This window comes from Fulmarus glacialis, unplaced genomic scaffold (assembly GCF_000690835.1).
Source record: "Fulmarus glacialis isolate BGI_N327 unplaced genomic scaffold, ASM69083v1 scaffold5800, whole genome shotgun sequence".
Classification (NCBI taxonomy): Eukaryota; Metazoa; Chordata; class Aves; order Procellariiformes; family Procellariidae; genus Fulmarus; species Fulmarus glacialis.
In genome coordinates this window covers 22,471-37,929 of record NW_009185721.1, presented here as the reverse complement: position 1 = coordinate 37,929, position 15,459 = coordinate 22,471, and the positions used below count along the sequence as shown (strand labels likewise).

The following is a 15,459-nucleotide window of genomic DNA, read 5'->3' as shown; positions in this document are numbered from 1 at the left end:
CGAAACCCAGAGCAGAGCCAAGAAGAGGGGGCTCCCTGGGATCAGAGCATTGCCTCAGCTGTACGGAAGACACAGAGCCTTTGGAAGAGCACAGCGATCCGAGCAGCATCTGAGGTCAAGGCAGCCCAGCAGTAGCATTGCTACCCCAGGTTTGCTGCACTGTTAGAAAAAGGGCCCAGCAATAGCAAGGTTAATGCAACTGGGTCAAGAGAAGCAGATCATACCTTGTCACGAATTAATTTGGACAGCATTCTGGTATCAATCCCGTACAGTGCAGGCACCTGAAGAAAACACGAGAAGGACAAGTTAGAGAACAAACAGCTAAGACAGAGGAAGACAGCAGCCAGATCACTTTGCTGAGAAGAACGTGTCCTTGTTTAAGGAGCTCTGGCTCTCAGCAGCACTAATACCAAGGCTGCCTCACTGCCAGTTCTTCACTTCTCCTCCCTATTCGCACTCATAAATAGCTTAGTTCTTCAAATCTAGTTTCTGCACTAAAAAGCACAAAACAAAAAGCTCATATGGCAAAATCTGTCTATTTCTGAGCCCCATTTTGCCTTACTTGTGAGCACCTAGCCCTCCCAGCCGTCACAAGTCAGTGGCAGTCTACCGACGCATCCTTGACTCTTACGGCTTCAAGTCAATGGGGTTCTGGCAGGTAACATCTCTTGAGGTTACAACCGTAGCAACCACTAGGAGCAGCACTACAGAAACATTTGACGAGAGAATAGAATATAATCTAATGTGTATCTTTTTTATGGAGAACCAAACATTCTGATTTAATTAACATTCCTTCTGGACAGATCTTGGAAATACCACTGCACCCTGAAAGAGAGAAATGGATGAAGAATCAGAGAACTAAGGAACACAGAATGAGCCCAGTACAGACTGGTGAAGACATCTGAGAAGAGCGATTACCAGCTCAAAGCCAGCAGTTCTTTCCCCTGTTCCCATACATACAGGTCTGTTCTCATAATGTAGTTACCCCTAGACTGCTCACCTGTTCTTCCTGCAACCACTCTCCCAGGCTCCTAGCAGCCTGCCAGTGGCTGTACTCATTGCTGTAATCCAGCACCAGCAAACCTGAAACCTGCAGAGAGAAGAAACGTCATTTTGCACTGAAGGATCACTCTGTACCTTCTGAGTTTTCACTATTCATCCACTGCAAACTGTATCTCGGACAGGACACGAAGCGAGGCAGACATGGTATGGCTGCTCTTATATAACAAAAAGATAGCAAATCTGAGTCTTCACAGGGCAAGTGCACAGAACAGGTACCTGGCAAAGGGGTAAAGACTTCATGAGTGTACCTGGGCCCTTTTACTTAGGAAATTCATAGAATAATGTGGCTTCCAGGTAACCAAAGCTGCAAATTGCATTGAACTGAGAAAACACTTCTCGTTAGAAAGAAAATGAAAATTTAAGACAAGACAAAATATTTTATTTTGATTCATTTTTTGTTTAAGAAAGCTTTTCACTTTTAAGTGACATTTCATTTCAAAAGTCAGCTCCATTTTCCAGTGGAGTTAGATAGCTTATAAAAGGAGTCCTTTCACCTTAGGACAGATAAAGCATTTCACTGGTTCTGCAATTACACGGTTTTGTTTCATTTTTCAGTACTGCCATCACTGCACGGACACAGCCCTGCTCCTAGCCAATATCCCCTGTCACCACAGTGTTCCTGCACTAGTACATACAGCCTTCTCCACACAACTGTCACCTCCCCTGTTTGTGCTAGTACAGGCATAGAGAAAAAAGTGTCAGCACACAGAAGCTTCTCATTCTCACCGGCATTTGATCTCTCTGTGGCAACCAGTCCTGGGCAAATGCAGATAAATATGAGGCAGAAGGCAATGTGGAAAAAAAGCAGTTCACAAAAACTGTAGCATGTCTATCACTGATGGGAAATACACTGCTTTCAGACAGCACATGGCCTGGTACAGAAAACAAGATGGATTATCTTTTGCCACCATTCCTCCAACGGATGATATCCAGAAGAAGAAAAAGAAAGGCTGAGTGTCATTGATTCCTTCTAACGTCTATGAGGGTGCCAGTAAACTCTTGCATGCGCACACACACACTCACACACACACACTCAGGCTGCTCTCACCACCCTTTGATCAGCTCTGCATCTCCCACTGTTACCTTGATCCCATCAGACTCCAGAAACCTCCTAAGGCCCATTTCGTCCAAAGCAGCCGTGTCAGGCACTCCACCATTCCCAACTATGGGGTTAGCCAGTGTAAGAATCTGTCCTTTGTAGCTGGGATCTGTTAAGGCTTTGGTGTATCTAGATGAAGAAGCAATAGAAGAAAAGTATATTGGTCTGGAGTTGAAAGGAAAACAAAAGAGCCAGTGAAAGCAAGACAGGTCTGAACTCCTTTATGACAAAAAGACAGAAATGGTATTCATGTGAAAGTATTCTCAGTATAAAAGCAAACACATCTGTGAATCTGCCCTGACTTTGCCATCTGTGATTAAACATTTGACACTGAGAACAAGGAAAGGCTTTGGCTTCTCATGTTTCATTTAAGAAAAGCACAGGAGCTATTAACAAATTCAGACTCCTTGTGATTTAACATAAGGTAAACAACTACACAAAGTGCAGAGCAATCACAGAATTGCAGTAAGTGCATGGTATATCACTTGACCCACAGTTAACGGCTTGGGCTTGGTCATTCCCTGGGCACACCATGTGGGCAGTGCTTTGTCACTGCTGTGTCCTTCCCTCCATGCGGTGTAAGAACTTGCCCCTCTCAGTGGCAATAGAAAGCTCAAACTGAAAAGCCGACAGACAACAGAGCTGTTTGCCCAGACCTGGTACCTTCCCCAGCCTGGAGCTTGCAGGTCTTGAGATGTTCAGGGCTGTAACTGCTCTTTCTGTGGGGGAGCAGGTAGACAAATCTATGCCTCTCTTTTTGGTTGGGGATCAGGGAAGCAGCTGTGAATCATCCTTGTGATTCCTCACTACTACTCTGCGTTCTTCTGTCCTACCTGCTCTGTCAACAAACCCTGCCATGGTACCACTTCTGCAGCTTCTCCCAGCAGAGGCCTGGCCTCTCTTCTAGGCAACCTCCAGGTTCCCACCCACAGGACACCATACATTTCACCTGACAAGACTCCTAAGTGCTTGGAAGTTGGTTTGTGTGTCTCTGAGGAAGGCAAGTTGAAGACAATGCTTTGGGATTCAGCAGTCCACCCTGGTCACAAGGCCCAGAGCATGTCCTTGTATCTTTAGCCCAGGCAGAATCCCCAGCAACAGCAACTTTGTTCAAGCACCTGCCTGAATACCCTTCTCAGCAAGGGCAGATCTAAAAGCGTGGTGGAACATTCTTCTGCAGTTCCTAGGATCGAACCTAGGATTTTGCAAAGTATCAGCTTTGGATCCAGTAGATCCAGTCTCACTTTCAATCCCAAAGATGGGGACAGGGTAAACATGGTCTACATGCCCATGCTCCTGCTCTTCAGCTTCAAATTAACACACAGTCCTCCACTTTCTCCCTTATACTGTAGCATATGGTTGCAGCAATCCATTCAACAATTGCTGTCTTTCAACCCAAAAGCAGCTGTAATTTAGCAACAGATGAAGTTATCCACACAAATATTTAGCCAAATGCATAAAGACACTTCAGGATGAATCTGCCCTATACAAAATACAATTTATTATTGTCATTATTGTTTAAACAATACATAATTGGCAACTCCAGCCATCTACCAGATAGCAGCAAGTCACAAGAGACATTTTTATGGAACATCGGACTTACTGCCAGAAGATTAATTGTCAAACATTGGGAAACTCTTCACAAAACCCAGAATGGTTGCAGGCAGATATAGACAACGCAGCACACCAGCCAGCTCTGAGAAACGACATGTCGAATGAACAATGGCCATGAAATATTTTCAGGTAAGCCTCTCCTGCTGTTCAAATCTATGCTTCCTGCTGCAGGTAAACAACCACACAAAGTGCAGTGTGATCACAGAACTGCAGTAAGTGCATGGCATGTGCACATTTGGCATTGCTCTCTCCTTCCGAGTCAATTGGTTATGCTTCCAAAAGACTCTTTGTTAATGACAAAGCTAATGTAATTAACCTTTGCATGTTATTTGTAATCAGCAAACAAGGACAGAGAGCCATTGGCTTTGGCTGGGGTACGAAGGCACAGCTCTGCACTGAGACGCAATGCCCTTTAAGCAGGCACAATGCCTCGTGGAGCACAGAGGAGCAGATGGGAACATGAGCTCCAAAGATGCTGCAAGGTCTAATCCTTGCTCTGCCAGCCCAAAGGCCTGCCTGAGTTCAGTAAATTCCCGTCAATCAGTTCTCTCGCTAGAATATCATGGGAAACACACACAGACTTATTGGAGGCAAACGCATTTACTGAGCTGTTTCAAACACGGGAACATTTTATGGGTTGTAATTCTTCTTCTTTCTTAATTGGAAGTCTCCTCTCTTCCTTTTTGGTCCTATACCAAACAGATGGCTGCAACACTAGGATTTTTTTTTTGAGCCAATGTTTCTGAAAAGTTCATCCTCATGCTTTTCTAATGAAAATTCAACATTCCACTCCCAAAACAGTGCTCTCTGCCCTCTATTCCAGAATAATATGACAACATTTCAGACAGCTTTAGATACTTCAAGCCTGAAAGCTGTATGCACACAAAGTGCTCTGCCTCCCAGTTCTGTGACGTGAATCAGAACGTGGGAGTCCAGATGAGGAGTCAAGGTGCAGAGCAGCATATTAATCATGCCAGTACATGGTGGGCCCATGCTGACCCCACTCAGTGTCTAGAAACACCCACTCCCCAGAAAGCAGTGGTCTGAGGCTTAACAGCAGCCATGGCAAAATCACCCCCGTACTAGCCTCTTGCTCCCTATACTGACAAATTGCTATGTCCCCAGACAGTTTGTAAAAGGCCCCAACCTTGGGCACTTCCTTCACACAGGCACTTAGCCTCTTACTGAATGAAAAGAGGTAGCTGGCTTCCTCTAGATACATAAGGTCTTGATCTCTGTGCTCAGGAGCACTAGGCAGAGCTACAGGGTTACAGAGTTTCTTTCACTGGAGAGCAATCCCTGGACTGGTAGCAAATCTGTCACTTTTACGATCTGCAACAATGCTGCAAACTCTTATCTTCCTCTTCTCCGAATCAATCAGTCAAGGTCGTGTTCCTGGAGAGTGCTCTGAAGATAAAACCTTACATTTTGAACGTTCCTTCCATGCCCATATGCTCCCCAGCACAGAAGAGATCTCTCTTTCACAGGCATCCTCTGCAAATCACTAGAAAATGAACAAACATGGCTTCTGCTGCCACAGCAACATGTGGAGAGGAAATTAATCCATCAGGTCCTCCTTGACTTTTGTGATGTGACAAGATTTATTGCCCATAATCTATCACCAAGAAAAGAACTCTGATGCCCTCCATCATTCTGATCTATATTAAACAGTTGCTTGTTGGCAGGTATATTAACACAGCCAGTAATTAGTGCTGTCAAAATACTTAAATAATTGCCTCCTAATGCAAAACTTTGCAAACAGATTCCCCTCCGCAGCAATTTAACATTCTCACCAATGAGATAATTTAAAAACTCAACCTGTGAGTACTGCTTTCTCCAAAGGAGAGCAGAATTTGGGGAATGCAAGGCAGCTATGAATGACTGCAGAAAAAGGCACCAACAATCTCAGAGCTGTCTCACCTCCCCAGGGACATGTCCCTCTCCTAACCAAAAGCCTCATTCCTCTGGGCAGATTTCCTCTGCTCAAGCAGTTCAACAAAAGCACTGGCAGCATTTGGCTGCCATCCTAAGTCAGCCACTGGCTTCTACCACTCAAGAGGACAGAGAGTCATGCTAGGTTAGGCATGAATCTGATCCTAGACTTTAGTTGGAAAGGGCACAGAGTTTAAATGCATCCTTAACTGTGGTATGAGCCTACAAATGTCATAAGGATGGGTCATATAGGTAACCAACTTGGGAACCTCGGGATTTAAAAATTTTACACTCAGAAGCCAAGTTCCATTACCCGGAAGGCTGCAGATGCTTCAAACCTCTATATTTGATCAGGGCACTGGAGGGAGAACAAAGACAGGTCCTCTGCTCTGACTCAGCAATGGCTGCATTTCAATGGTGAGCGATCAGATCCCTACATACTGCACTATCATGGTTAGTTATATGAGTTTTTAAAGTTGCTCATCATCAGAAATGCTATGTCATAAGAGGACTGCCTGAAGTCTCTTCATTAACACTCTCTCTCTCTGTATCCCTGGACTAGAGTGTTTTCTTATACAGAACACTACATGCTTGGATCAGGACCCTACGAGCTTGGAGAAAGCAGCTTTCACACTTTAACAAGCTCACAGAGAAGTTTTGGTGCTTATATCTCATTTGCTTTTGCCTTACCCAGAAAGACCAGTGTTGAATACGACTTCCCCTGCTGTGGAGGATGGATAGCCAAAAGAATAGCCCTTCATCTTCATCCCATCTTCCAGCACCAAGTTCGCTGTCTGCGCCTAGAGAAAGGCACACGAAGAGATTCAAATACAGGAGGAAAAGGCTTGATGTTTATACAGGTAACACCTAGGACACCTGCCTTTCGCGCCTCAAGTTATAAGTATTTCTGCCCCTCTCCCACGCCCAGCTGCCAAGATACTGTCTCTTTTACTAGTCTCCTGATGCTCTTTTTCTTTCTAACACTTCGGAAACATTGTGCTCCTAATGAGGGCAAGGCAGCTGGCAAACCTCACTGCAAGCAGAGCATGTGCTGCTGTTACTGTGGGATCACCCTTCCACATCACTTTGTTCATTTCTTCTGCCCATTATATCTTGCAATTAACCAATAAGGATCGCCTCTCTCCTCAACGTTTGCTCAAGGCCTGCTGCTGAGTATGCTGGCTGTCATCCAGCTGTGACCTTTGATAGGTGCTTAACTTCTGTTGCAACTGTACAGCTAAGCCACTAAAAATAAGTGTATGCTTAGTTGGACTGGTGTCAGACAGCAAAATTCAAAATACCAGTCCATTCTGCTGTAGGACACATGAAGAGAGGAACTCATGGATCAGACTGACACTCGTGGTCTCAGTTACCTCAGGGATAGGCTTAAATTGTCCTGGAAGAGGTAGATATGGAATAAGCAGCCTGAAGGAAAACTTCCCACAAAACCGCACCTCTTTGAGAGTGTGTTTAGCAGAACTGAGTCCCACACTAACTGTGGGATCCCTTACAGGCTTAATCACTATTTTACAGCTGAGGAAAATGGGACACAGAGAGTGACTTTTGCAAAAGTCTTTAAGAGATTCAGTGGCTCTTTGCACGTACCAAACTAAACACACCCTCTTTGCCTCACTTGAAAACTAAACCTTTCTTAACCTGCTGGAACTCCAGCTTCCACCAAAAAAATAACAAGTATATGCACAACAGAAATGACAGAATGAGTTGGGAGATTCCCTCAGACATCAGGATCACTGACGACATGCAGAGGAAGAGAGAGAGTAAGCAAAGCTGGAAATAGATTTGCCAATGAATTTCTGGGCTTAAAAGAATCTGGACGATGACCCTTTTGGGCCCTGAGAAACTTCCACTTCTGGAATGCAAGCGCAGCTGCCTCCTGGGCACAGAGCTGCAGTCACATTGGGGCAAAAGCCCCAGTGGCCTGCACCACAGGAGATGTGCCAAGCGTGTCTGCCAGGCAGCAGCTCTCACCGTGATTTAACTTCATATTGGGTTTTTTTACAGAACAATTCCTCTTACTGGGATTTTTTTTTAAAGAAGAATCAAGATCAATTTGCTGTAGAAAGGAGCAGGAGAGCTACTTTCCATTAGCTGTAAATCAGACGAACAATCACAGCAAGGAGAAATTTCATTCCCAGCATTGAACATTTTGTAACAATCATGGCAAACATTCATCTAGAGCTCCTCTGCAGTTACAAATACTGCACAGATCAATTACTAATGTACTGCAAAATACAGTAAAAATCAAACTGCACTGCCAAGTAATTGAATTCTGTGCATCTGGGATGCTTTTAGCCTTGCATTTTTTCCTCATTAATGTCAAACATCCAGTCATTCTCAAAAGGTTTAGCCATCATTTTCTGAACCTTCCCACACCATTGGATGGGATAGTCAGCAACACCAAAATGCCCTCCCTCCCCAGTTATAAATATAGTTAATAAAAATTACAGTTTGGTCAGCTCCCTAATTTCACTAAGCCTCTCATTACAGAAAGCTGCCACACACTCAAAGCATTACAAAGCACAGAGGTTGCCTGGGTGCCTCAGACTGGGCTTTGGACAGGACCTCTGCCCTTTCTGAAGCCTGCTGAAAACCCAGCCCATGCTGCTGACATGGGAGACTGACTGTAGGAACCGGCATCTCCCAGCCTTCGTTTCAAGAGGTGGATCCCTTCCCCCAGCAGGCCACATATTTGAGTCCACCCAAACAGCAACTCCAGTTCAATCAAGTCCTACCACTCGTTGGTACAAGTTGGCGTAATCACCTGAATTGCAGCCCCAACTGCAAACATAGCCTGGGAGAATCCTTCAGGAAGCAAAGTCCACAACGGTGGAATGACCAGAAAAGTTAAGATCCATCTGACTCCTGAGGGCCAAAATCCAGAGTAATCACTGTGACCTTTAGAGCCTCACCCTCTCTATAGTACTTGACAGGAATCTGCATGTCTTTCTTCCCACCACAGACCACCTGCCCTTCTACACACCAGACCAGCACAGAAATAATTTCTGTTGAACAGAAGCCCCCGTTGTACTATTAGAGCCCCTACACAGTGTTCAAGTAATGCAGAAGAATGTCCCTGAGCAACCATAACCTGCCTGCAAGTTCAGCTATAGCAAGGGATAGATGTTCAAATGTTTCCCTCCCTTACTTGATTTATTATTCTTAATTAAGTGGTTGGTTTGTTTGTTGAGCATTCTAGAAGCAATTATTCTTGTTTACATTTCCAGCAGTGGTGTAACCGTATCCCTAAGCTGCCAGCCTACCTTGTCTTTTCAGTTTTGTTTTTAATGTGAAAAGTGATTTACAGGCTATAGAGAAGGCCAGTTGGCTCAATCAGGGATTAGTTAGAAAGATTTTCATTTTCAAAAAAACAATAAGCAAGAAATAAACAAAAACCCCAGAGCTTCCATGAGGTCCTTTTGTCTCCACCCTTCTCAGAAGCATCCCCATGTAGTCTCAGATAAATCTCTGTTGTAGTCTCAACTAAAATGTTTCTTCCACATACACCCCCAATGTGAGACACACCGTTTGCAATCCGATTTCTCTTTCCTACACACCAGTAGCTTTACCTTTAGCAGAGCTCCTGTGCTCCAGAGAGGCTGCAGGGCTCTTGAAGAGCTTTGAGGATGGAGATGGCTAACAGAAAGGGTCATGCTGTTGCTGCAGTATTGCTAGATTTTGTGCATTTTGTCAAAGCAACTTGAAAAGTTAACTAGTTCAGGTCTCACTTCACTAAGCACATCACACACGAAGTAAACAAAGCACTGTAGCAGTTAAAAAAAAAAAAAACAACAAGAAAAAAGTAAAAAAACAGATGAATTGAGTCTCAATTAGTTCCCTGCTCTAGCAGCCCTTCCCATCTACAGGATGGATGGTAAAGATCTGCAAAATCTCAAAAGATCTGCAGTATAATTTGCTTTTTAAAGCGTGTCTGCTATAAAACCCTGTACTGGAAAGTGAACAGGTAATTTTTCCTCTTTTCTACTTGCCTTACAGAGTAATCAGTCAAGGAAGTCAAGTTTTTCCCCTCCAAAGAAATCCCTCAGTTTATCTTGGCAAGGCCAAGCTGAACCCTGAACGCTGGGCTGCTGGAGGACTACGAGTATGCCGAGTACCAAAGCCAGGATGGGCACTGATGTATGGCAGAGACACAGCTGGGACTCAATTTCAGTGCAGGCCAGTTTATTTCCCTCCAGTAAGATGATGATAAAACATCTCCTTTCTAAGGCAGGCCACGATTCCACGCAGCACGACAGCCTCTGCCACATTTCTTGGCACACAAATCTAGCTGGCTACGTAACAGCCAACATATCGGAAGCGCAGAAGAAGCCAAAAGCCACCAGATTTCTTCCACAGTAGAAAGCTGGTGCCAGGACTGTGCTACATCCACTCTCTCAAGACCAAATAACCAGCAACAAAGGAGGAGTTTTCTCTTTGATAGAAAAATGTCTCTTCTTCCGAGTACTATGCCACCACAGGCTGGAAATCTATCTGGACATTGCTAACAGCCAAGACTTCCTTTGCCAACCTTTTTTTCGTATATATAATTTTATTTTAGCACATTTGCTTCTGGCTAAAATTAGGAGAAGAAGAAAGAGCAAGAATAAAGAATGAATCAAAAGCCAGGTTAGTGTCTTGGGATACACCAAAGAAGATTCACACTTAGGCTAACTTTAGGGAGACGCTTTGGATTACTTCCTTTACCATCCAAGCCAAAGAGAAAGCAAAGCCAGAAATGCAATACAGGTACCGTGGTAGAAAAGTCACAGCTCCTACAACTTGAACTCTTCTTAAGGCTGTTCACAACAATGCCACAAATATTTGTTTGTGACAAAAATCAAAGAAGGAGGGGGAACCAAGACACCTAGCAGAAGTCACTGAGCACCCAAGGAAACGAGCACCCCTTCTCTCCCCCACAGTAGCAGCTCTCTAAGTTCCCCGCATCTCTAAAGGAACAGGCCCCATTTTACCTCCCCTTCACTTTCACCTCCAAAGGCAGAGGAATGGAGTAGCTTGTGTGACTGATCTTTCACCTCCTCACCCATCTCTCTGCTTCCCATTCAGTCATTTTCTCAGTTACTTTCCACCTGCCTCAAAATATATTTGAAGAGCCCTTTTACAGTAATCTGAAATAGTTTCTAAAGCCAGTGCTCAAAAATTTTCCTCCTCTCCCTCTCACTTCTAACTATATTTTTAGCTTGCTCCTGGTGGTTTTTATAGCTCTCCCAATCCTCTCCTTACTGAGCCAGCTATACTGTTACAAGCCACCTATTTATTGCTCGTACTACTCTTTACATCCCCATTTAACTACATTGGCCTCAGATGAGCATTAAATGATACGAGCTTCGAGCTGCAGTCTCTCTGCCCATTCCTGAATTATAAAGAAGCTTGATTACCCCGAAACCAGTGATGCTAAGTACCCCTACAGAGAGCCCACAGGGGTCTCCAATCTGCTCTCTGTGCCCCTCTTTCACCCATGGATGCTCCGTCTCTCCTTTAGAACTGAAGGATGGGACGCAATAGGGAAATACAGACCTGTAAGTCCCCACATCTCAGACTGCTCACCTACAATGGTGTTTCCCCACATATACTGAGTTTAACTGGACAGAAAACAGCCTTGGGAGAAGAATTATTAGGCACTCTACTAAAACTACCGCCTCTCCCCCATGCTCTCTAATACTTTACTTAGCTTATACATAGGTTAGAAACATGTTTTCATTGTATTTTGTTATGCTCCCTAAAATAGCCCACTGAGAAAAAGCAATAAAAGGCAACTAACCGCTCATTTAAGCCTGCAATAATGGGAGAATGGGATCATTACCTATACTGCCATTAGCCCACACACCTTAATTACTTTGTATTTCACTCTTTCTCCAAACTTCTTACAAATATCCATTACCTCTAATGATGGCTGGAACACTAAACCCAGCCATAAGTCACTACTTGGTCACTTGTCTCACAGCTACAGTTAACTTCCACACTCTGACACAAAGCTATGCAATAGGTTGGCTTTTTAGGACTACTTATCCTTAAATTTTCCTTTAGGCCTGCTGCTTTACTGCTTCCATATGTATGCTAGAGAGTCTCTTCCACTTCTGCTTCTGTATGTCCCATGGAAAAAGGTGTATAAGCCTGACACTGTCTTAAAGCAAAAGCCCCAGGCCAGGAAATGTTCAAGTTTTCGTATTCCAGATTCTGAACTGAAACAGAATCATGTGGCCCCTGGCAAAGGTGGCGTTAAAAATCTGAGCTGAGATCTCAAGAGCCACAGGTTCCTAAACAACACTAGATACCAGCCTTCTTACTCTCCATGAGTTCAAGCATCCACTCCGACAGCACAAACTCCTGTAGGTATTGAAGTCAAATAATCAAGTCTAACAAGGAAACAACTTTCCCCAGTGTCAATGCAAAGGCAGAAGATATCACACAATATACGTCAGAAAGAGACTTCTGGGGCTGGCTGGCTAGCACCACACCTTGTGGTGAGCCAGCTGGTCATAGTGCAGGTACAAATGCTCCACCGGACTCAGCACTTCAGATGCACAGTAGGTCTTGGCTGCTGTGCAATAATAGATCCTGTCATACACCTTGAAACAGAAAAGGGCCCAATTCATTCTGACCCATCTGGGGTGTAGTTGTGATTGCTGGGACTGAGGTTAAAATAGCTCCCAAGGGTTTCACTTGGCTTTGCTTTCTTCACAGGTATTCATTCTCCTTGCCTTCAGCATTGGTGTCGTTGGCTTTCAGCAATCAGTCCTTAGCTTTACAAGCACAGCATTAGGTAGATGCTAGAACAGCTGGTACTGTAACTCCATCAGAGTAGGGCAGCAGATTTCCATGAGCATGAAACTTCTTAATTGGATGCCTCAGCATTATGAGATATGACCTTGTAGGTCTGTCGCTGTGCAGTCCTTGAATGAGTGACACCATCAATCTGTCATTTAAGACGCCAAATCCAAACTTCAGATGCTAATCCATCAGTATAAGAATGCATCAGATCCAGTCTGATACAGGTGCCTATGAGAACTATCCTGGGATGTGTAAAGAAAAATGGTGTCTCATCAAAAGCTGAACCAGCAATCCTAACCATGGGCTACAAAGCTTTACCAGCAAAAGACGCCTTTTACTGCAGCAGACTTATAACCACAGACTAATGTGTCTTTGAACTCACTTCTCTGTGCATCACAAGCCTTCAACTGCTGTATCCTACAGAGCATGGCAGAAATAACTGAACCAGCTCCAAAAAGCAAGAGAGGTATCAGAGGCAATAGAGACAAGCAAGGATGGCGTTCCAACAGAACTCTTCAGTCCTGCTCAATTGGCTTGACAGTTTCTAAAACCCTAGTGAACTTGAGTGTACCGGCATGGACTCCTGTTCTACAATACATAGCATCAGCATACTGATGCTACAGGCCATCACCAGTCATGAACCAAGCCGCCAAGTATGAATCCTGGGCTCCTATCCTCTAGACACTGTGACATTTGCCAACAGCACCTCTCAGTGCATTCACAGGTTCCACTCATCCAGCAATACTGGCAGTAAAATTGTCTCTATTTTCTCCTGTCCTGTTTCAGTTTGAAGCACAAAGCCCAAAGAGAAGAGGTTGTTCAAACTGTCGCAATTTGCTCTGTCACACCAAGAGACACTTTCTAGCCCAGTGCTGAGATTTCAAAATGGAACAATAGAAGCTGGCACCTGCCCCGGAAGATGTGAGAGATGGCACTGCCCCACCTGAGGGCTCTGACACAGTTTTAATGTGTGGTCAGTGTCAAACCAACATAGCTTCACCAGCCTGGAACAACCAAGGAACTTGCTCCTCATGTCAGAGCCCTACTTCCTCTTCAGATGGTGCAGCTGCAGAAACTGGTAACCATGACGGCTTTCTAATTCGCAAGTAGGACTCCTACTTCCTTAGAATAACTTCCTTCCAAGCCAGATCCGATTGCAGAGTCAGGATCAATCTGCTGGAAGGAAGATTACTGTGCTGTGTTTTAAGACAGTTAACAAGGTAGCAGTTCATGCCTGCTGTGCACTCTCAGGAAGCGGAAGACAGGTCCGTTAGCAAGAACACTAGTCACAACACAGACTCTGTTTTTAAATGCAGGTGAGACAAAGCTAAACTAAGAACTCACATGCTGAAGGAAGGGATGAACATAGGGATGCCTCTTTCCTCATCCAGTTTTTCTCTGCAGCCAATTTTTGTTTTAAAAGTAATGGGTCTGTTGCCAGGAGCTCAGAGAACTCCTGAAAAATCAGTGGCTGTGGGACAGGTAAGAGAAACCCTAGTCCTCAGTGGACAGAAACGATACTGATCAGCCCTCTACTCCAACCTGCCAGGTAAGGCGGCATCCACTGGGTACCCACAGCCCAAGTCTCTAAGAGCTCTTCCCCACCACCCGCTGAAATATTACTCCCCTGGTTGCTAATTCTATTACACTGTTGATTCAACAGGAGACACATGCAAGAGCGCCTTTTCAACACAAAGCGCGTGATGACAAAACACTGCCAGTGCTACAGAATTCACACAGAAAGTCCCATTTCACCACTGTACTCTGCCACACCTGCCTGAGTTACACCAGCAAAGCTAGTCAAATGCAGCTCTTGTAACAAAGAGCAGAAGAAAGTTGGGGAAGTGAACTAAGGGCTTCCAGCCCCAGTAAATCAAGAGCTGATACCCTGATGCATTCACAAAGAGTTGTCTACCTCTCCGATTCATCTCGGAGCCATCATGGTTTCCAATATATTGAAAATGGATCCTTTGTGGATCCAATAGGATTAATCACATGCTTCGAGTGATGCATGTTTTTAAATATCTAGCTGATTCATACTCATATGGACTGAAAGATCTGCTCTGTTAGCTATCAGTCCTAAAGAAGGGTGAGGTGTTTCTAAAGAAAATACCATCTAATAATTAACTGAAACCCTGAACTTCCACCTTTTGCTGCAATTTACCCTATAATTTCCATTCCAGACTACACAAAAAGTGTGTTTGCTTAGCTAATAAAACCATTTAGCCAAGCAACCCTCTTGCTTAGGGTTCAGAACAAATCTCCTTTGGTTCAATTTTATGTGTCTAGGTAAGCCCTGTTATCTGCAGCAAGCTATCTCTCAGCATGCCAAACACATCTATTAAACCACAGTAGCTCAGTTACTGTTACCTTGATGCTCAACAACCTGGTACCAGTCCTTGAGAAACACCAGTGATCAGCAGACACATTGCAAAACTCCAATCTGCCTTTCCAAGTCTTCACCACTTTGCAAGCTGTCAAAATTCTTGTCATCTTGAAAGTTGCCGATGGGTAACTAAAGTTTAAAGAAAACAAGACAAAACAAAAATCTGCTTGTATGTATTTCTTCAGGATTTGGTGCAGACAATACACTCTTGCAGATCACAGGGGAAGAGAACAGAGACCCAGCAGGTGTGCTGGACTGACTGTACAGCGCTGCCCTACACCTTCCCGTTTATTCTGCCATTAAAAGTCCCTGCTGCAGCCCCACCTCCTCCCGCCCCTCCTTGGAGGGGTGCTTGCTTAGACACCCTTGCAACACTTTTCTTCAGGTTGGTCTCTGAGCACTGTTGCAGGGGTTGCATCACAGGCCAGACACTACCTCTGCCTGCTGGAAGACAGCAAAACCTGCTAGAGAAATCACAGCCACAGCAATGAAGACAGTCCTCACACTCTGAAACAAATACTTTACATTTCAGTAAGAGACAAGGAACAGCACCACTTGT

General features: G+C 44.4%; 1 protein-coding gene across 1 annotated transcript in view; it reads right to left on the bottom strand.

Moving 5' to 3' along the window:
* The window catches only part of CPS1 (carbamoyl-phosphate synthase 1, mitochondrial), a 92,324-nt gene extending 77,317 nt beyond the window's left edge, over nt 1-15,007 (bottom strand). The window contains exons 1-5 of the mRNA XM_009575904.1: nt 14,885-15,007; nt 6,398-6,507; nt 2,146-2,290; nt 1,001-1,090; nt 225-281 (exon numbers count right to left, since the gene is read on the bottom strand). Coding sequence (XP_009574199.1) covers nt 225-281; nt 1,001-1,090; nt 2,146-2,290; nt 6,398-6,507; nt 14,885-15,007 — 525 coding nt within the window. The remainder of the gene's footprint in view (nt 1-224; nt 282-1,000; nt 1,091-2,145; nt 2,291-6,397; nt 6,508-14,884) is intronic.
* Between the last annotated feature and the right edge of the window lie 452 nt (nt 15,008-15,459).